Source organism: Rhyacophila brunnea, unplaced genomic scaffold, assembly GCF_057557595.1.
Source record: "Rhyacophila brunnea isolate RB1 unplaced genomic scaffold, BYU_Rbru_1.0 scaffold_1, whole genome shotgun sequence".
NCBI lineage: Eukaryota > Metazoa > Arthropoda > Insecta > Trichoptera > Rhyacophilidae > Rhyacophila > Rhyacophila brunnea.
Genome location: NW_028232751.1, coordinates 4,981,711 through 5,004,604, shown reverse-complemented (window position 1 = coordinate 5,004,604; position 22,894 = coordinate 4,981,711). Strand labels below are relative to the sequence as shown.

The 22,894-nt window shown below is 33.3% G+C and overlaps 1 protein-coding gene across 1 annotated transcript in view; it reads right to left on the bottom strand.

Annotated features, from left to right (window-relative positions):
* Nucleotides 1–22,894, bottom strand: part of LOC147079397 (PDF receptor-like) — a 126,021-nt gene that overhangs the window by 67,343 nt on the left and 35,784 nt on the right. The window contains exon 5 of the mRNA XM_085960406.1: nt 21,716–21,875. Within this exon, the coding sequence (XP_085816532.1) occupies nt 21,716–21,875 (160 nt within the window). The remainder of the gene's footprint in view (nt 1–21,715; nt 21,876–22,894) is intronic.

Sequence of the window (22,894 nt, the reverse complement as noted above, 5' to 3'; positions counted from 1 at the left end):
ATAAATTTGAAGAATATGGTAAAATTATTAAAGCTCTGAATGACGATTTTTCACAAAGATTTGGTGACTTCCGAAAAATTGAGACAAGTTTAGCAATAGTACGCGATCCATTTTCAATAGATATTGATTGTGTACCGACATAGCTACAATTTGAGATTATTGATCTGCATTGTGACACTGATTTAAGAGAATTGCATCGTCGTGAAGAAATCTCCAAATTTTACAGTGCCCTTAATTCAGACAAATTCGACCAATTTAAGATGCAAGAAAAATGTTCGTTATTTTGTATGTGAACAAACATTTTCGATCATGAACCTAAATAAAAATTCTTTACCATCAAATATCTCCGATGTCCATTTACAAGCAGTTTTGAGAATATCAACTACAAAATTAACACCTGAATTTAAAAAAATGTATGTAATGTACAACAGATTCATTTTTCTCATTAATTTTTTTTGTAATGTTTATTTTTCGTTATAATAAATAGTGTATATCTAAAATGGTATTTTACTTGCGGCCCGCCGCTCATTTTGAATTCTTGAAATTGGCCCTCCATCCAAAAAGTTTGCCCCCCCTGCTCTATTGTATTCCTTGGTGATTCATCGCCCAAACTGAAAAAATACGCGAGCGCCCCGCGCGCCCGATTGTATATGCTCGGCACCTTAAAGTGCGGCCACACCGGCAACAAGTCGCGCGACAACTCGTTAAATTTTACGATACTTATCATAATTACTTAAGAAATTTTACGATAATTATCATGCTTATCGTAAAATTTAACGAGTTGTCGCGCGACTTGTTTTCGGTGTGGACCCGGCATTACGCTTGCCACACATAAACGTAATTTAAAACTAATATTGTATGGTTTTTGTAATTAGATGCCCCAATATAATAATTAATAATATAGTAATAGTCAGTGACGTGCCTAGGCAAAGTGTCGCCCTTAAGCAGGTTTATAATGATGTTTTCTTTCATTTTTTGTTTCAAATTGTTTGAAAATTCATTAGGTACCTATCTACTTACCAATTTTATTATCTTATCTTAATTAGACGAATACACAAAAAATCTTAAATTGACATAACACACATTCTATCGACGATTTGAGGATATCCGCGAAATCTCCTTTCAATCAGTGGTAGTTTTAGGTACGTGGAGGACTATGACGCTGATGGGTTTGAAGGCACCTTTGTGAAATTATTGTCTGTTCAATCAACCGTCATAACAATGCGTATTAAGCGTCGATGACATTGAGCTACTTTACAAGCTGCTAGTTGGCGAGCTTAAAAGCGGGTGAGTCAGCTAGTGCGATTGTGATGATGACACACAAAACTTTCCACTCGCTCAGAAGCCAACAAGCTAGCGAGTTGAAACCGTAATTTTTGGTACTATTTCACAGAACGGGTAGTTGGTTTTTCCGGCAGGTTCGCCACTATCGCTTTACTGCGCAGACGAGTAGCGAGTACGCGAGCCCGGCTTTCAACTTTTCTCGGTAGATTGTTTACAATCTGCTTGTTAGCTAGTTCGATGATAACACTAGGCGAGTTTACAAGCAGATTGTAAATTCGCCGGCTTGCAGCTTGTAAAGTAGCTCAATGTCATCGACGCTTTACAATACAACAGTGGTTATGTTGTCAAGATTTGTTATACTTCGATTACATTTTAAACTAAAAATGTCGATACTTTCTAATGAAGAGACTGCATCGTCTAATTAATTCATGGAAATCTGCCACTGCTCTCGAAAGTTGTATTATTTCTATTCGTTTCTCCATTCGCCACTCTATGTGCCGCCCCTATGCAAAGCATCGCCTGGCTAACCCCCACGGGACGTCACTGGCAATAGCTACTTGGATGACCTTTAACAATTAATTTATTTATAATTAACTATTTCTTTTATTCAACGAATAATTCACAAGATTTAAGAATGTATCATTCTAATTATTGAACAGACATAATTTGCCGACGATTGCCAAAGTAGCTTGATTTGGAAGAGCGCTGATGAGTACGTATTAAAATTGACCAATAGTTAAAATTTGTCGCAATTAGTATGTCACTGCGTAGCATAGTAGCAATGCACGGATGTAAACCAGGGAGATGCAGGATTCGATTCCCCGCCGGGGTGGCTTACTTTTTTCAAAAAAGATTTTTTCCATTGGTTATAATATATTCTCTCAGAAAGTGGTTTTCAAAATAATGTATGTTCATTAATTTATTTGTTTAAATATTACCTACCAGAGTGGGAGTGAACCTACGTGAGATGAATACAACATAGGTACAATATTATATTAATGGCGTGGTGTACAATGTGAAAAATAATACCACGAATTTGAACACTATTCAAGCAAATACAATGAATTTGCTATGCAATCTGAATTTGAAACCATGCAATGTGTTGTTTATGACGTGAAAAACAAAAAAATATAGAAGTTCACGTTAGTGGCAGACGGTGTGGGGGGTGCGCCTTCGTGAAAAATTTATTAATTTATAATCAATGGCGTAGCTAAGGGAAGTTTCGTTGAACGAGCAAAAATAAAAATTGACAATTTTCGTACGCCGACAACTCTAGTGATAATGTTATACACATTCGTCGCCACTGACCAACGAAAGGTTTTTCAAAATGACTAAATAATAATATCTGTGCATTTATTTTTTTGAAAATAACAACGGACGTGTCATTGAACGCAGGCTTGGGCAAACTTTTTGGATGAATGGCCACATTAGGAATATAAAATGAACGGGCGGGCCGCAAGTAAAATACTATTTTTAGACATATATTATTTATTCTTAATGAAAAAGAAATTTCAACATAAAAAATAAATTGTTCTCTAATAGCCAACAATTTAATGATAAGAATGAAACTGTTTTACATTTTTTCTTTAATTTCAGGTGTTAATTTTGTAGTTGAGATTCTTAAAACTGCTTGTAAATGTTCATTCGAAATGCTTGACCTTAAGGCGCGTAATATATTATGGTGCATGTCGCGGACTATCACGTGACGTCACAATGATCTACAGCTACGGGGAAAAGTGTGTACTTAATGTCGTTTTTTTGGTGTTTAATCTTCCATCCCGTAGCACATTTTGAACCTTTAAACGAACATTGTCGGTTGACAAAATCTGCCGAAATCACCAAAACAACAATGAGGTCACCTCACGTTGAACCGCACTGCATCGACACATGCATGACGTTTATGAAACGAAAATTTCAAAATGTCATTTTGTATATTACAAAAGTGGTCACCAATCAAGTACTTACTATCCGCGCGCAATGTCGCTTAACTTCGTTGATAGGATGAGAACCGCCAGCCGCTCGGCTGGTAGCATTCTGCGTTACATTTGAATTTTCTGCACTGAATTTTATTTTAATGCCAATGTGACGGCGAGCGGTAAAACATATACATTTTAAATCGTAAATGGTGAAAGAGACATTTTATCATAAAATTAGGTACCAATTTATAGGGATCGTTCGATCCTTCCTGTGATTACGATAAAAAAAATGCCTACAGCATAAATCAATAGTGTTTATTATGTTTTATACTTTAAATTGAAGATTTAACGTTTTTTCATTTAAATATCAGTAAAACGTGTTTTTTTGAGAATTATTAATAACCATGTCCTTGCTTTTTCGTACAAGGTGGTTGTTGGTAATTTTGGACAATCATAAACACCCAGGCTTTGAGAAAAACACATAATTAATATTGTGTCCTCACCAGGATCGAACCCAGAGCTCTCGGGCGGAAGGCCAGTGCCTTACCCATTGCACCACGAGAGCCGCCTCAGCAAAACGTATTATAATAATTAGGTATATCGAGAATCGTTGAATTCAGTTTTAGGGGGTTGTAAATTTTTAAAATAATTTTATTATTACTTATTTAAAATAATATATTGTTTAACCGAACATATTATATGAACTTATAGGCAATATAGATACACGTTTAGTATTTCGCTTGTATTACACAAAAGGTATTTTTTTCTTACTGCCTCGAGCGATAAAACTCTTTGGTACGCCTCTGTTTATAATAATATTATATAAATAACTACGCCATCTGTGTTTTGTTCGAATGTAAGTACTCACCTTACCTTGCGTCAAAATAACTTATTTGAGGCTTGTAAAATTATCCATTGTCCATGTAATTCTGGGGATGACTGTGCGCGTACATTTAATTAACGATGCCACGTGATTGTGCCACGACACCCTCGCGAGTCACGCGCCAAAATAATATCCACCGGCAGCTATTTTAGAAAAAAAAATGGGTATACTGGGACTAACTGGATCATCTACAGCTTAAAGTGAAATAACGAATATTTAATTTGAAGCTTACGTATTGCGATTGAATCGTATCTACCGCTATATTATTGTCGAAGGAAAAAAATATGGTTTTTAATAAGACAAACATAGACAGGGATATTCGGGTCATTCCACGAATTTATTGATAAGTAGGCTGTCGATTGTCTTTCTACGAGAGTAATACAATAATTTATATAAGAATTTTTGGTACTGTTCGGTTATCAGGAATACAGCGGAAAACACATTTTGAAAATAGCCGATTAACTGGATTATTTGTTAGGTTAACCTAACCTAACCCAACCTTAACTAACCAAAACTAACAAATATTCCAGTATATCGGGTATTTTCAAAATGTGTTTTCAGCTGTATTCCTGATAACCGAACAGTACCGAATTTTTTTTAGTAATTGGAATCGTTATATAAAAGGCAACCATTCACTTGTACCGATTATAGTCATCATCATCATCATCAGCCTGAATCTATCCACTGCTGGATGAAGACCTCTTCAAGCTGCTTCCACTTCTCTCGGTCCTGTGCGTTGCGCTGCCACGTACTTCCGCAGAACTTTATCATTTCATCGATCCAGCGGCCTCTACGTCTTGCGGACGTTTTTTACCTCTTGTTTACCACTGGATGACTAAATTTGTCTCTTCTTCGAGCTACGTGTCCAACCCATCACCATTTGAGGCTTTTAATGAACTCTATTACATCGCAAACCCTTGCCTGCTTCCTTATCCACTCATTCACGCATGCACCTCTCCATACCACGTTGTGCTACTATAAGTTTCTGGATCTCTCTTTTGCTGGTCCATGTTTCACACGCATATGTGATTACGGGAAGCACACACTGGTTGAACACTTTGCGCTTTAGGCACAGTGGAAAGTCACTCTTTTTGTCCTTTCGCGTTATGCCCAGCATGTACCTCCGATACCACGTTGTGCTTCTCTAAGTTTATCGATCTCTCTTTTACTTAGTGTCCATGTTTCTTCATGTGATTAGGGGAAGCATACACTGATCGAACACTTTGCGCTTTAGGCACAGTGGAAGGTCACTTTTGAAGAATACGATATATATATGTTTTAAAGCTGTCAACGTTAGTAGCTGAAAACTATATTTTAATTTTAATATTCCAAATGTAAATATGATAGGTTTAATATTTTTTGGAATGAAAAAGGTTCGGGTAAAAGAATGATTAAACATCATGCCGTAGCGGTTACTTAGTCCAATTTTATTTTCTGAACGTTTTGATCCATAGTGACTTTAAGTTGAAATTGATTGCATATTTGTTTCGGAGATTTAATGGATTTCGAAAGTTTTGTCAAAAAATATGACGCAGTTAGAACGTCGCCAAGAGAGTAAAAAAATGATGCAATAGGCTTCATGCAACAGCAATCGGAAATAATAACAGTGGGCAACTTGATTTGAATACCGCATTTTATACCGATTCGATTGTTATTCTATATTTAAAAGCAACTAACTAAAAGTGTTGCAATAAAAGAAATAATAATTACAAGATAAAAAGAACTTTTTATGTAAACGTTTTTAAATTTTCTGTTGAATCATATAAACTTGACAATTCCATGTATTAATAAATCCTTTTTTTGTAAGTACTTGATAGAAATACTGAATAAATATAGAATAATGAAATGACATTTTGAGCAACCAACAATACTAACTTTCCATACAAAACAGAATTAACTGAAAATAAATTCAATTCTGCTTAAAAATAGCTAAAAGTATTAAAAAATGCATTGTCGTTGTGTTCTGATATATTCTAAAAGTTTCAAATGTCTAGCTAGCCGGAAAGTTAGTTAAAACAAGATTTGTATTGGACAAACAAGAAAAAAATTGTACTGGACAAACAAGAATACGAGCTAATAAAAACGTGGTAAAAATGATACAATGTTGACATAAATAATTCAAGCAGTCATTGTAAAAAGAAGATGTGTGTCACTTTGATATAATCCCAAAATTATATATAGCTACATAGACAGTTTGGTGTTTCGTTTTCACAATAACAATCTCAAAATAAAATCTGTAGTACATAATATACGAACATATAAATAATGCTCTCATTACATATTTTATACGAGTATTCTTCTTGTAGGTAATCTTCTTGTAGTTGTTTTCGTCAGGTCTGTTTTATTCATACTTTGTGAAGTTGAGTCTCGGTCATATTTCCATCTTTTGGGAGATCTAGAGAGAGGATAACGTCCAGTGATGGATATTTTCCGTGAGTGCATTGCAAGTTTGAAGGGTAGATTACAAAAACAACATATGTCAGTTTTTTTCATATTTGAGATTTATGAGTCATTTTGTTTTTTTTAATGTTGTCTATGTGCGCTCATTTACCGTTTTTTCGAAAAACAGCACACAACGCGAGTTAAAGGATGAGTTTTTTAATCCAGCAAAAAAAAAATCGTTTGACAAAAGAGTTTCTACAAAAAATACATCATAATAATTAAGTGACATGACATCGTTTGTCTATTACATATTTTTCTGATAGGTACTTCAAAAGTTATAATAAATATTATTTCTCATTGAAAAATAAGCACATACCTATTGTGTAGTATCAAATCAAAAAAAAAAAATATTATAATTCCCAAGGAAGAGATTCTATTAAGTTTTTTTGCTCTACTGTAAAAATTTTCAATTCTGATATATTGTGTTGTTTTTGTAATCCACCCTTCAATTCTTTCTATATTTGCCATATTTCTACATCCTCAGTATGACAAATTTCTCGGATTGGTTTATTTTTCATGCGATCTCTGAGGATTGAACTCGCAATACATCTGAATTAGGGATTGCAATACTAAATGAAAATACAAATAGCGGTATTTTTTCGGTTTTTTCTATTGAATACCGGTATTCGTAAAGTAATTAATAAAATCAGAAGTATCTACCAATACATATAATATAAGTAAAAATCTCTTTAAAATATTAATATTTTAACATGTGCCATTGTTGGTCACCAATGACGATCAAGGGCCACGGAAGTAAATCAGGCATCGCACAACCCGACAAAAAATTACAGTCCTGTTAAGCCTTTTATGTTAATTAATACATTTCGTTACCACTTTCAATATCGAATATATCGGTATTGTCTGGTTTTTAAAACCGGTACTTCGGTATCGAAAAATACTGGGATACCGGTTTTAAAATACCGGTATTGCAATCTCTAATCTGAATGTCCTCATTTCTATGTTTTATTCTACTAACAGTACACGGTATAATATCGGCAGATATATTAAAAAAAACACATATTGCGATATATGGTTAAGATTTAAAATAATTACAAGATAAAAAGAACTTTTTATATTCAACGTTTTTAAATTTCTGTTGAATTATTATGCTCAATATGCTCAAACTTGTACTTGATATGAAGTAAATAAAAAACAAACAAACAAACAAAATATATAGAATACTGAAATGTCATTTTGAGATTTCATTTTGATTTCCATAGTGATGCACGTATATATTAATAATTTAGTTGCTACGACCACCCCCTTAGCAACCAATAATAGTCTTTTACTTTTTACGGATTTTTCTGAAATAACTTTCCATACAAAACAGAATTAACTGAAAATGAATTCAATTCTGCTTAAAGAAGGCTAAAAGTATTAAAAGAATGCATTGGCATCGTGTTATGATATATTCTAAAGTATCAAATGTCTAGCTAGTCAGGAAGTTAGTTAAAAATCGATTGCAAGATTTGTACTGGACAAATAAGAATAAGCGCTTATAAAAACGTTGTAAAAATCATAACTATCCGCCTTGAAAAACAAATCTTTATGATCTGAATAATCCCGGTCTACCTTAGAATTGGATGACTTCATTCAAAATGGAACGAAATAATATCATGATTGTTGTTATTTATTATGATCTGGAACAATTTGTATAGGGTCGGTTTATGGATCATCGCCACATTTTATTGACATGATTAAAAAAAAAAAAAAACGTGATTTGATTTATGATTTAATGACTGTCAGGCGATAAACCCCAAAAAACAAAGCCTCCCGAATGCTCTAAAACATTACCAATATTATAAATTATAATATACGCGTTTCGTTTACTTGACACACTTAAAGGATATTATAATGCAGTTGTTACCATTGAAAATAACATATTCTGGTTCTTGTCTGTTTATTGGAAGCCAGCGGCAAACAAATTTTGAAAATAGCCGATATACTGGATTATTTGTTATATTATGTTAGGTTATGTTATCATTCTTGAATTCATAAATTTTGCCGAAAATTATATGAAAATTGCCGCTTTTCCTGCCTGGCTTCCAATAAACAGACTTGTACCCATATTATTTAACACGTGTTTAAGTTTATCTCATATTTCTACACAATCCAGAATTAAACCTTGTTCCTAGGGTCGTCATATCGAAAAAAAAGTATCGGAGTATTAGTCAGAATGATCTAGATACTCGCAAATATCGGTATCGAATGTAGCTTTTGTCCGCGACGGATTTATTTATGAAAAAAATTGCAAAATTATTACCGCCACCGAAAGAAAGTATCAAAGTGATGAAACCCACAAGGGGAGGCTGACAGGGCTCTAGCCTGGGGGCCCGGGCTCAAGAGGGGCCCGGCGAGGCGAGTCAACCAAATAAGTGAGATAAACACACATCACAAATAGCGCTACTATCCTTCAGTAATATTATCATTTTAAATTATGGGGTTCTACGATACAATTTTTAATTGTGTATCGATACTCGACAACCCTATAATTCATGAATGTATTAAAATATATTTAAAAAATTCTAAATATAGGTACACATTAATTTTACCGCGTACCTACACCATTTGGAAAACGCTACTGTAGAGTGTCACACTGCCTTTATCCTTAGCGAGAGGTAGGGGGGCCCGCCAAAGATCATAGCCTGGAGGCCCGCTTCAGGATGTATGAATGGCCATGAATTCAAAGTTACAGGAGTTTTAAACAAAAAAACACATTGTTTACACTAATTTACAACAATATGTATCTATGCACAACGCCGTCTGATAATCCCTCCTTGTATGGATATTACTAACTGTCAGATGAACACAATGTCTCTAAACGTTCAATCTGTTGGAGAAACGCGCAATATGCACCGTTTCTCCAACAGCGGTTATAATTAATTGTAGCAGACAAACGCATTTTTCTTCCTATTATAAAGTGGCGCATGGAGATTGACTCCAGACCATTGGATTTCTCAGTTCTTAACCGGACACGGTGGTACACGTATAACTATTATGTAGATACGGATTTTTCGTTGGTCGGAGTAATACGTGGACTTATTGGGTTTTAGAAATGGATGGCTCAATTCAACCACATTGAAACGGATTAGAATGGCCACTTACTTCGACCATTTCCGATCCTAATAGGATCATATGGGCCTCCACAGAGTATAGGTTTGTATTAACAGATTTTGTTTTTTTTTTTACGAGAAATGGATGTCAGCCACTTGCTCAACCTATTAGGCCCATACCCTGACAGTCACAAATTGAAAAACAATATTATGTATATAAAAAATGTACATAGTACATGATAAAACTACTTTGGAAATGTTATGTTATGGTGTATGTGGACCAATTAAAATCTGATGTTACCTGATCGAGCATTTAATAATATGTTAGATTAGACAGCAAAGGAAGATATTGTATGGCTGAACAAAAGATTCATTTTTATTATTATAACATCGTCCGCTTGGACTTCACAACGCATAAACGGATCCAAAAGAAGATAATACATGACTGCTAATAAGCCCTTTAGCATAATATTTAAACAAGCAATAAAATAAATACACATTCCCTTGATAAGAGTTTGACTTAATGACAGTAAAACCCCGTTAATACAAACATGGCTTAATCGGAATGGCCACAGAGTGTTGTAAAACAAAACGTCAAATGCTTAATTATTAAACATAAAGATAAATGCATTTAGTTATATTTTAACCCTACCAAAATTAGGGATTGCGATACCGAATGAATATATCAATACCGGTATTTCGGTATTTCTTATTGAATACCGGTATTAGTACCCGTATTCGTCAAAACATATTATAGAAAAAAATAAGTAGCTATCAATAATTAATATGACTATTAAAATCTATTTAAAACACTTTTTTATAGCAACCTAAAGAACCTTTGTAAATAATGCATAGATCATAATATTTTACAACTGATATTTTTTACAAATGCGATAAGTCCGGGTACAGAAAAATCTCTGAAATTCACCGTTTTGTTGGATATACTATCAAAGTTGGATCAATAGTTATAAAATAATTGGGAATATAAGCCACGAATGTTATCTTTTTCTAAATATGTTGATTCATCGCGACCATTATTAGTCTATGAGTATATTTGAGGGATTTTGTTTTAATATTATTTAAATTTTGGTAGGTTCAGTCAATATATTTGCATTTTGACAGCATAAAACTTATACATTCAATTTAATATACAATATGGTAGTAAGTAATGGCAAAATAACATTAATTTCAATTTGGAAAAAAACATAAATGTGTATGCTTTCTTAATACCGAAAATACCGGTATATTGGAATTTTGAAACTGGTATTTCGGTATCGATAAATAATTGAATACCGGTTTTGAAATACCGGTATTGCAATCCCTAACCAAAATTTCCCTTTCTTAAACATCGATTTTGTAAATCTTTTCATAGTAATAAAAATCATAACCATGTAGTATTATGGTTCCGTTTGACATTAAATTGACTGAAAATTGATGTTATCCGAAACTTTAATAATATTCTCATTTGGTTTGACTAAACATTTATACTGAGCCTTTGATGGCATATTATTCAAATCGTGAAATTTTCAAAATAATATCTCCTACATCATATTAAAGTATTCATATTTCAATATCATACGACCAACGTGATCATATTCGATATATTTATAGCTACATGTTATATAAAGCAAAGAGGGTAGCTGGGAGAAATTCAGTGAAGAATTATTACGGCACTTGGTGGCAATACCACGACATTTTTAGCGCGGTTGAATCGGCCATTGAAATATAGTATTTTGTACATTGGTGCATTAATTATTAATTATTACTAATAGTCGTCGTTTATTATAGTTGGTTGCATTTTATTCTGAAATTGTTGAATTATCGGATTTGATCAGATCAATCGAGTATTTAACACAATCACTGTTGACCTTTTAATTACCACGTTTAAATAACACGTTAATTATATCTAATGGAAAACTACTCCAAACGCGCCAGTGTTAGCACTAAATGAGTTAATCCAGAAATAATAATAGTTTTTTTTTCTCGAAAATTCGAGAGTTCTCATTTCTCGAGAAATCATCAATGATAATCTCGAGAATTCGAGAAATCGAGAAATCGTTACTAAAAAAAATAACACAGGGATTTTGAAACGATAAAATAATGCTGTCGACATTGATCTCAAAAAGGAAACTCTGAAATTCCCTGGGGTAGAAGAAAGTAAAGTTACAAACTTATCTGAAGAATGTGATGGGGGAGCCACTGTCGAAAACTACCCAATCAAGACTCGCAACTGGACAAAACCTGACATTCGAATGAAATTTTCAAAATGGCGTCCAATGGTAGTTTGTAGTTCCATATTTGGCCATTCTACAGATAAGTTTGTAAGTCTGTACTAGACTTTGAACCGGTATGGATTTTTTGAATCACCGCTGTAAAAAAAATAGCGCAAGATAATAAGAACTGTTAAAAAAGTTCTCGATTTTCTAAAATTTAAAAAAATTGTCCGATGAAAAATGTTTGATAAGAAAAGCCTAAAAAAGATCGGCGGCAGAAAATTTAAGGTTATACTTCAGCTGGGGCACGGTCTAAAACGATCGTAACTACGCGACGCGAAGATTGTGCAAACGATGCGTGCAGAATAAAACATAATTTGCCATAAAAATTCAACATGCGCCCATGTAATGTTATGTTTATTATTCTATTAGTAATAATAATATATTTATTGACATGTTTTCTTTTTCAAGTAAATGGGTAACATTTTTTAGTCATCTTAATACGATTTAAGAATTAATTCCCCCGACGCCATCACAAAACAAATTGACGTGTTCACAGCTCGACTTTCGCTCTCCGATTGGCAGCGAGTCCGAAATTTCGTCGTTTCGTCGTTATAGTTGAAAATAATTTCAATCCGTTTCACTGAAGTATGCTCTTATGCCGGATGGTTATTATGGAAGAATTTCTCAAACTGTGCGGATTCATGATACCTACCTCCAATGACATTATCAATGGACAACGCACTCGGTACAATAGCTAGCAAGTAAATTCGCGCATAGCGACATTCGCACATGTATAGATAGACGTCACCCAATTTCCATTATACGATATCACGCATCGGGAATTTATAGCAATATCACCTTTATTGTAATGGCGTTAGAACAGTGTTTCTAGTGTCAATGTTCATTTGAGCGAACCCGTTCGAACCGAACCATTCGGCAGACCCGACAAAAAGCATCGGGAATTTATAGCAATATCACGTTTATTGTAAATGGCGTTAGAACAGATTATGCCATTCGGCAGACCCGATAAAAAAGTGAGTGTTATTTTTTTCCCAGATGCTTCGTCTATATTAATGTCATTGCCTACCTCACAGTTTGATGAATGCTGTAAACATTCCAGCAATAATAGTAATTGATATCTCTCTCGTAATATGCTTCGGCAAATCGTCTACTGCAAGCATTTGTGAAATTCCGCCCGATCGTTTACTACCTATTCAATATTATGTATGTACGTATTGCATAACATGGTGTACCATCGACCAATTTGCAATCCTCTCCGACTTGGGTATATTATAATAATAGCTTCTAATTGAAATCGAATGCTACGTATATATGCTTTCATTAAACTGCCATGATTAAATTTATTCAATTCCGGATTGTATATATAGCTTACTTAATATATTATTGACAAAAGCTACCGAATAAAGCTGATTTTCTCGAAGCAAATGAGCAATACGTAAGGTATACGATAATGTACAATAAAATTTATTTTATGTACCTACCAGCTAGGGATTTCAATACCGAATGAAAATGTCAATACCGGTTTTTTCAATATTTCTTATTGAATACCGGTAATTCTTAAACATTAAAAAAACAGAAGTAGGTGTTTACCAATAAATATAGCTATTAAAATCTTTTTAAAATATTATTTTATAGCAAAAACCTACTACATTTATTATGTTGACATTTAAAAATATGTGTAGTATTAATCATAATTGTAGAACTATCGATTTTTTACAAATAATTTGAATATGTTGATAATTTTAACTAAAGCCCTCAAAAGTTCATCAAGTGCAAATAAGTCTGGCTGCAGGAAAAGCTCCTTAAATTCAACGCTTGTACAGTAGTCATCAATAATTATAGAATAATTGAACATTTTTGTCACGGATGTTTTCTATTTCGAAATAATATTATGATAATTCATCGCGACAATTACTTACCTATATAAATGATATATTTGATGAAATTTGTTTTATTATTTTTTCACCTCTGTTGGATTCACTTAATGTAGTTGCATTTTAGCAGCACATACCATATAATTCATTTTCAAAAACGTAAACGAGTGTGCTTTCTTAATACCAAAAATTCCGGTATTTTGTATTTTTAAAACCGGTATTTCGGTATTGATAAATACTGGAATACCGGTATTGCAATCCCTACTACCAGCCCTACGTAAGTAAGCTTCCGTAACAAGCTTCACAGAAAATTGACTACAAATACAAAACAAAATAAAAATATTATATTTTAATGACAGGATTATTTTTATTCTTTGATTGCAGCATTTTTCAGAAATGTATACAAAGAAAAATCCACTGGCGTAAAATATTTATTTTAATTGGCCGCAAACTCGAATTATTATTCAACATTCTAAATGAAAATATTATTAATACTTAGGTATATATATTTTTGCAGTGTATTTGATAAATCCCGTTTCGCAAAATATACAGTAGAGTATAGTTTTTAAAGGGTAAGTGCTTTGAAAAGTCTCTGAATGTCGTAACAAGAAACGGAACTTTGAACATTAAAAAGTGAGTGTTGCATAAGCCTGCAATGTTTCCTCGTCACCAACAAACACACTCGAACACGTGAATATGTTGCGAGGATTATTGCAGAGTACTGCAAGAAGGAAACTACATATTTTTAGATACATGTTTTATCTATTGTTTATGTTAAACATTAAATAATTACAAGATAAAAAGAACTTTTTATATACCACGTTCTGTTGAATCGTATAAACTTGACAATTCTATGTATTAATAAATACTTTTTTTTGTACTTGATAGAAATACTGAATAAATATTTTAGATTACTGAAATGTCATTTTTACATTTCATATTTTTATATACAACGTTTTTAAATTTTCTGTTGAATTATTATGCGCAATATGCTCAAACTTGTACTTGATATGAAATAAATAAAAAACAAAAAAAATAATATAAAATACTGAAATGTCATTTCGACATTTCATTTTGATTTCCATAGTAACGCACGTATATATTATTAATAATTTAGTTGCTAGGACACCCTTAGCAATCAATAATAGTGTTTTACTTTTTACGATTTTTTTCCGAAATAACTTTCCATACAAAACATAATTAACTGAAAATGAATTCAATTCTGCTTAAAGATGGCTATATAAAATAATGCATTGTCATCGTGTTATGATATATTCTAGAAGTTTCAAATGTCTAACTAGTCGGGAAGTTACTTAAAAATCTTCAATCGTCCAATACAAATCTCGGACAAACAAGAAAAAATTGTACGGGAGAAACAAGAATACGAGCTAATAAAAACATGGTAAAAAATATAGTGAGTCCTATAAATGTTCTTAAAAATGGCGTGTGTCCTATAACAGTGGTTATCATTTTTTTTTGGTCACATACCTCCGAACAGATAAAGCAAACAGCGCGCACCCTTCATGTAATAATGTCAAAGTATATGTGTGTGTATGGACGTAAATATTAATTATCTATAATCTAATTTTAATCCGACATCTCAAAATGATTGGTCACACTAAAACCTTTCAACTATACAATCTCTTCCGCATCTCGAAATTTTTGAGTTTTTTTCAATAGCAACTATTAGTTTATTGTTTTATTATTCTGTTATTTTAATAGTAGGTTTTTGGGAAAGCAAAAAATACACTAATTATTGATTTATTTATAAATATCATACGCGTTATTTACGTATCCTGAAATGTGTACGTAAACAGTTCACCGCAGGACACTTATTCGTGCGCCGCAGTACGTGAAGCATGCGTTCGTGTAACATTTAGATGTCTTTACTAGGTTCGATTAGGTTAGGGTTAATCTAATTGGAACAGTACTATTTGCAAACTATCGCCGCATTTTGTAAGATAAGTAAAAATGTATTCCATAGTGAAATGTTCAACGAAGAACTCTTTGATAAAATGTTATACGAACTCATGTTTCACGTACTGGAGCGCACGAATAAGTGTCCCACGATGAACTGCATACGTACAACTAGGGCTCGAAATGGACCGGAACGCACCGGAGCGCCGTTCCTGTTCGTGAAATCGGTAAAATTATCGCTCCGTCTCGTGGAATAAATAATTTGACCGCCTGAGCTGGATAGGCCATACAATAGAAAATTTAACACACTTATTTTTATGAAAAAAAAAACACATAAACTTTGATAACTTTACTATGTAAAAATCTTCAGAAAACTGTCGAGCGCTCCGGTTCGTAAATTTTTCCATTTCGAGCGTTGCGTACAACCATGTAACCAAACATGTAACCCGTTATTTAAGGATCTGGGAACGTTTAAATATTAGTTGGCTTAACAGTAAGTTAAATTTATTAATCAAAAAAATATTCGGCGGTTCATCATTCACTGCATTCTTTTGACGTTATGGCCACCGTCCTGTTGTCGTACAATAATTTTATATTATATATTTATATTATTATATAACGCCATTTTGGCGTCTTACTGCGGGCGTGAAGATCTCTTCACATAATTTTTGCTGTCTGTATGATTAGCTTCGTTTTCTTTGCTGTATACACAACATAACTTTATTTTCTTTTCGTAATTTCCATGTGCTTTTCTCTTCCTGGCACTTTGCATTAAAATAAACTCATTAAACTTAGTCAGAGCTCACTTTGAGCGTAGCAACCTAAGCCTTGGGCATCTTCTCCCAGTCCAATTGTTTCACATGCTTCACATCACCAATTGTAGGATCCCGCGATACGCTCGATTAAGACCGTGTGTGGTGCGGAGCGGGTTTCGGTGGAAGGCGCTTAACTTCAATGTATATTGTTTTCAGGTATTATTAGTCCAACCCCCCCATTGATGTATGTACATCAATGGGTTTGCTGGTGGGTTATATTTGATAGAACGGTACACACATGCCTAACTACGATATTTACTATATATTACATGCATATAATATATGCAGGTATGTTGCATTTTTCTTAAATATCAACGAAAACATAATCAATTATCAGCTTATGAAAAATTTGACAGTTGTCGCATCCCGGAATTCTCTTGTTACAATAATTTAATTCGTATTTTGACGAGAGTTATAACAATATTGTGTGATTTTTTGAATATCACAATATCATTTGAAAATGCCGTGACTAATGATTCCAATCCCGGGATCCCGAACTATTTTCGATACCTATGAATCCCAGGATTGGTAAACATAATCCCGAAACTTTCGGGATTGATTTTTTTAATCAATTTTTATGGAAAATAAAATAAAAACGAAAATATACTTTTAATAACATATAAATACATTAGAAGCAATCTTATTATATTATCTTACTTACTTTTACATTATTATTTATATACCAATATTATTTACTCCATTAAACCTACGTATTTCCAAGATTGAACTTCTTTTCTTCTTTCGACCATGTTCGATCCTAATAGGATCATATGGGCATCCATAGAGAAGAGGTTTGTATTGACAGATTTTGTTTTTTACGATAAATGGAATGTCAGCCACTTGGACTATAACACCGTGGGTCACAGGTCGAATCCTGGATCTGGCAAGTACACATAGATTAAACTTACACAATATTAATAATAAATGTCTTAAACAGTATAAATTACATTAGATTTATTTTTGACCGATTTTATCAACGTTATTTGTGTATATAAATTTTTTATATTAACTATTGAAAAAAAACCCAATCCCGAAATCCCGGGATCATGATTTTGGCTCGGGATTGGATTCACTAGCCGTGTCTATATCTTAATCTCTCATTAAAAGGAGATTACTTTTAAAGATAAATATACATTTAATATTCGAGTGTGCTATATTAAATGAACGTGATCCTTTGCTTGGGCGATTATTTAGTGGAAAGGTAACTACTTGAAAAGAGCTATTTGAAATTGGGCTTCCATCGCATTTTTACCACGTTTTTATTAGCTCGTGTTCTTGTTTGTTCGGTACAGATTTTTTCTTGTGTGTCCAGTACATTTTTTTTCTTGTTTGTCCAAGATTTGTATTGGACGATTGAAGATTTTTAACTAACTTCCCGACTAGCTAGACATTTGAAACTTTTAGAATATATCAGAACACGACGATAATGCATTCTTTTAATACTTTTAGCCATCTTTAAGCAGCATTGAATTCATTTTCAGTTAATTCTGTTTGTATGGAAAGTTATTATTGTTGGGTGCTAAGGGGATCCTAGTAACTAAATTATTAATATGTACGTGCGTTACTATGGAAATCAATATGACATTTCAGCATTCTATATTTATCCAGTATTTCTATCAAGTACAAAAAAAAAGTATTTATTAATACATAGAATTGTCAAGTTTATATGATTCAACAGAAAATTTAAAAACGTGGTATATAAAAAGTTATTTTTTATCTTGTAATTATTTTCTTTATATATCAAAAGGAAGCTTAAATAGTATATTAATTCATAGTGCAGCTTATTTGTAAAAAAAATCCAAGTGTATTCTTGGAATAGTTAAATACCGCTCAATAGTAAGTTAAGTAAGTATTAAGTTTTTTCTCCTTTCTGAGCAATTTGCCCAAACGGAATTACCTGGCATTAGCAATCGGTATGTTTCTGAGGTTGTTCAATTAATTGATAAAGCTGCAAATATTAACACAAAAATCACATTCGAAATATGTTAAATAATATTAATATGTTTTAATTAAAAATGACGTTATTTTTTCTTTGATTTCGACCATCCCACATGAAACTTTCAGAGACATTTTCATAAACTTTATATGCATGCGCCCTGTTACCGCGACCGTTACTTACTTAATAAGTGGGAGCCCAAGGCGGAAGTGCAGCATTCAGCTCTGGAAACTAATTTCAGACTGTCTGAATACTTTATAAAAACTCCATAGAAGATATTATTATTATATAACATTGTGCATTGAGCTGAGACGCGATGTTTGTACTACTAACTCTTACACCGTAAATATTAAATGGTGTTATATTTTGCAATACGGCAGAGAATAGTATTATTTATTGATTGTTGCAACTATGTATATTATTCTCTGGAAGTGAGATGCTATAATGAAGCTAGTATTAAAAGTTTGAAACCTAATAACATGTGAAAGTGTTACAGCACTATTAAAATAAGTTATACTAATTTACTGTATGTGTTACGCCGAATGTGCAAAATTGACTATTACATGAAATGGGCAAAATTTTGCCTAATTCATGTAATAGTCAAGCCCATTGCCTTATTCATGAATTAGGTAAATTATCTGCCGAGTGCGTGAACTCGCCATTGTATGGAATTCTTAAACTGTCAACATGGCAGTAATAAAAGTAAATTTAATACGTATGGTTTTATTAGTTATAATTGGACATGATATAATATTATTATTATTAAGTTAGGTTAGGTTTTGTAATTATGAATTCAACTGAATGTCCATTTTGAGGTTAGCTAACAACTGTCAACAAACTATCAAATTATACTATCACAAACAAACAATCGACCATTGCACGATTGAGACCTAAGCACGAATCAAATCGCGAAAATACATTTTATTGAAATTCTTCCGTTATCATATTATATAGTTCTAGATTTTTTTTGGGCATAGTAAATGGATATGAAGTCATTGTAGTTATTGATTGGTATATTTTTATATAATCAATGACATTTGACAGATTGGTTAGTTTGATTAGATGCAAAAAACACCACCGGAGCGCGACCATCTATTTTGACCAATGCATGAGCATTTGACACATTTAGTTTAGTTGCAAAAACACCACCGTAGCGCTGCTATCTAATTTGCCCAATGCATGAACTAGGCAGAAAAGTTACCGCCGAATTCACGCACTCGGCAGATATTTTGCCAAATTCATGAATAAGGCAACGGGCTTGCATTTTTCATGATTTAGGCAAAATTTTGCCCATTTCATGTAATAGTCAATTTCAAACATTCGGCGTAACATATGTACCAAATAATGTATAGGTATTACGATACTATGAATACCTGAGTCATCTGCGCTTTCCCGATAGCATAGTAATTTTCTCGCAAGACCCAGAAGACCTCCAAAGCAGAATGCAGGAACTCGCTGAAGTAAGCAACAAAGTAGGCTTGAAAATAAATGTAACACAGACGAAAGTCATGTTCAACTGCTTTGCGGGCCAAAAAGAGATCCTCATCAATGGCACTAAGCTCGAACAGGTGAAAAACTACATCTATCTGGGATAACAAGCGTCTATAGATGAATGTATATTTGATGAAATTGTTTGCAGAGTTCAGCTAGGCTGGAGTGCTTTTGGCCGTCTGAATAATGTCTTCAAAAGTGACCTTCAACTGTGCCTAAAGCGCAAAGTGTTCAACCAGTGTGTGCTTCCCGTAATCACATATGCGTGTGAAACATGGACCGTAAGTAAAAGAGAGATCCAGAAACTTAGAGTAGCACAACGTGGTATGGAGAGGTGCATGCTGGGCATAACGCGAAAGGACAAAAAGAGGAATGAGTGGATAAGGAAGCAGACAAGGGTTTGCGATGTGATAGAGTTCATTAAAAGCGTCAAATGGAGATGGGCTGGATACATTGCTAGAAGAAGGGACAATCGTTGGACGAATTTAGTTATCCAGTGGTATCCAAGAGGTACAAAACGTCCGCAAGGTAGACCTAGAGGCCGCTGAATCGATGAAATGATAAAGTTCTGCGGAAGTACATGGCAACGCAACGCACAGGACCGAGAGAAGTGGAAGCAGCTTGAAGAGGCCTTCATTCAGCAGTGGATAGATTCAAGCTGATGACGATGATGATGATGACATTTGAAAATTATACATCATTGACCGAGGCTTTGAATAAAATTTCGTTTGACTATTTAATGATGATCAGGCAGGTAACACAAGAATCACAGAGCGTGCCTGAGTGTTCTCAAGTATTACTAATATTGAATGCGCGTTTCGATTACATGAAAGCTTTAGTGCACACTACGATACAGATGTAACTATTGAATATAACATATTATTCTTTAAGACGCGTTTAAGTGTATTCCATATTTATCCATACTCAAGAATTAAATCTTGTTACAGTCTCATCTAGAAGGTATCCTACCAACCATTATTTTTGTATACCCTGGCGACAATACTAACAAGCACCCGTTGTCGCTAATGCGGTGCTGTGAGTATTGCGAGTTATCAGTTTTCCACATTATAATTTATTTATTTATTTAAGAAAAAAACATTGTAGACACAACAAATTCAAGACGTTCACAACATGAGATTTGTTTAATGATACAAATTATATTATTTCTTTCGGTAATGTACTCAAAGTTAAATTTTCAGCATATTGTACTTGTTTGCTTATCAATAAGTTAATCTTTGTCATTTTTCGTATGTTTGTGTTAGATAATATAATATGTAGGGACATGCAGTAGCGAAGGGTGGAGGTAGTCTGTCAAGTTCCGACATAAATAGTGCATACTTAACTTTTCCAGTCAAACGTATTTGTTTTCATTGAACTAAGATTAACATGACGCGTAGATAGTGTTTGTTAGTTTTTAAAATTCAATCAAACCCTGCCTAATCCAAGCCATAGTAAACAATAGTTAAAAAATCTTCGATTATCTATAAAATATTTAAATGTATGGCATTAAAACATACTTAATTTTAGATATTTTATAGATAGAAGAATATTTTTTATCGATTGTGGTTTGGGTAGGCATAATATGTATTCTTAATTCAAACGAAACAAATAAATATGACTGAAAAACTGTGTCTTCTTGTTGGATCACCCATACCATACCTGAACTAATATGGTTTGGTTTAGGCAGGGTTTAATTGAATTTAAAAAAAATAACCAGTACCATCTGCAAATGTATTCTTACTGCAATGAAAACATAATTACAAAGTTTAGTGTGCACTATTTATCTGGAATCTTAAAAACCTACCTCCACCCTTCGCCACTGGGATATAGTATACTTAAGGAAAGAAAAAAATGGCAGAGCACTTACCGTGTTCTCTATACCCTTGGCGTGGTCGTCCTTGGAGTCACCGTTAGCTGAATTCCTGAGGATTGCCTGGTCGATGTAGAGGGTTAGGCGTATCATCACCTGCACCACCATAGCCACGAACAGGTTCTTGTGGATACGCGTACGGTTGTTGCGCAAACTCCTACGTGCGGACAAAGAAGGAGAAGATAAAATACAAGTCTTAATATTTGTTGTGTATTATTATTATATTTAAATTAGCATAGTACACGACTTGAAAATTAATTTGACAACGTCAGTCGATAAAATTAATTTTATAAATAAAATAGTTAATAATTATTGGTAAACGCATTGGCCATACGCTTTCTCCGGGGATGTTATGATAAAAAACAATCAACGTAAAATACAGTTGTTGAAAAAATAATGTCCCTCTGAGGCGGACGAAACCGGTCCAAATTTATTTATTAAAGTGGAATAAGTACTACAATTTTTTTTGCGTTTTATTAAATCAAACAACAATACAATGCAGTTCCACCATGAATTGACAGTTAACAAATTAAAAAAATTAAATACAGTTGACGATTGTTGTTTTTCTTTACAATGATTTGCCTTAAAATGTAAATTTCCTTCATGTATATAATATGGTAGGGAAGTGTAATATGCTTTCTCCAGTTTGAAAATAGGAAATTTGGTGATTATCGTACTAATTATATATAATGTTAAGTGCTATGAATGAAGAATTTGAGGTTTAAACGAATACAAATTGACATATAATTAAAAATACATATGTTAACTATATATGCATGAAAAGATATTCAAATCAGGGCTTTGAACCAGAAGTGAACTGAAAACCGGAAAAACAGTTATTTTTGTCGAAACGAAAACCGGAACCGAACCGAAAAAATATCGGTTTTTTAAAAATATGGTTCGAACGCGTTGTCGTTCAGATGTCGTGACACATCTCGGCATAATTCTCATAATTATTAATATATATTTTTTTTTAAATATGGCGATGTAGAATAAAGATTGGTTTCCGAGTGTGAGATGTGAACCATGTACAAACACATTTACAAATTAATCACTCGGAGCTGAACCGAAAACCGGAACCATACCGATACATATATTTTTACTTGAACCGGAATGTTCGAGGCCCTGATTCAAACACGTCACTGAAAATATTTAAAAAAATAAACTATAAAAAAA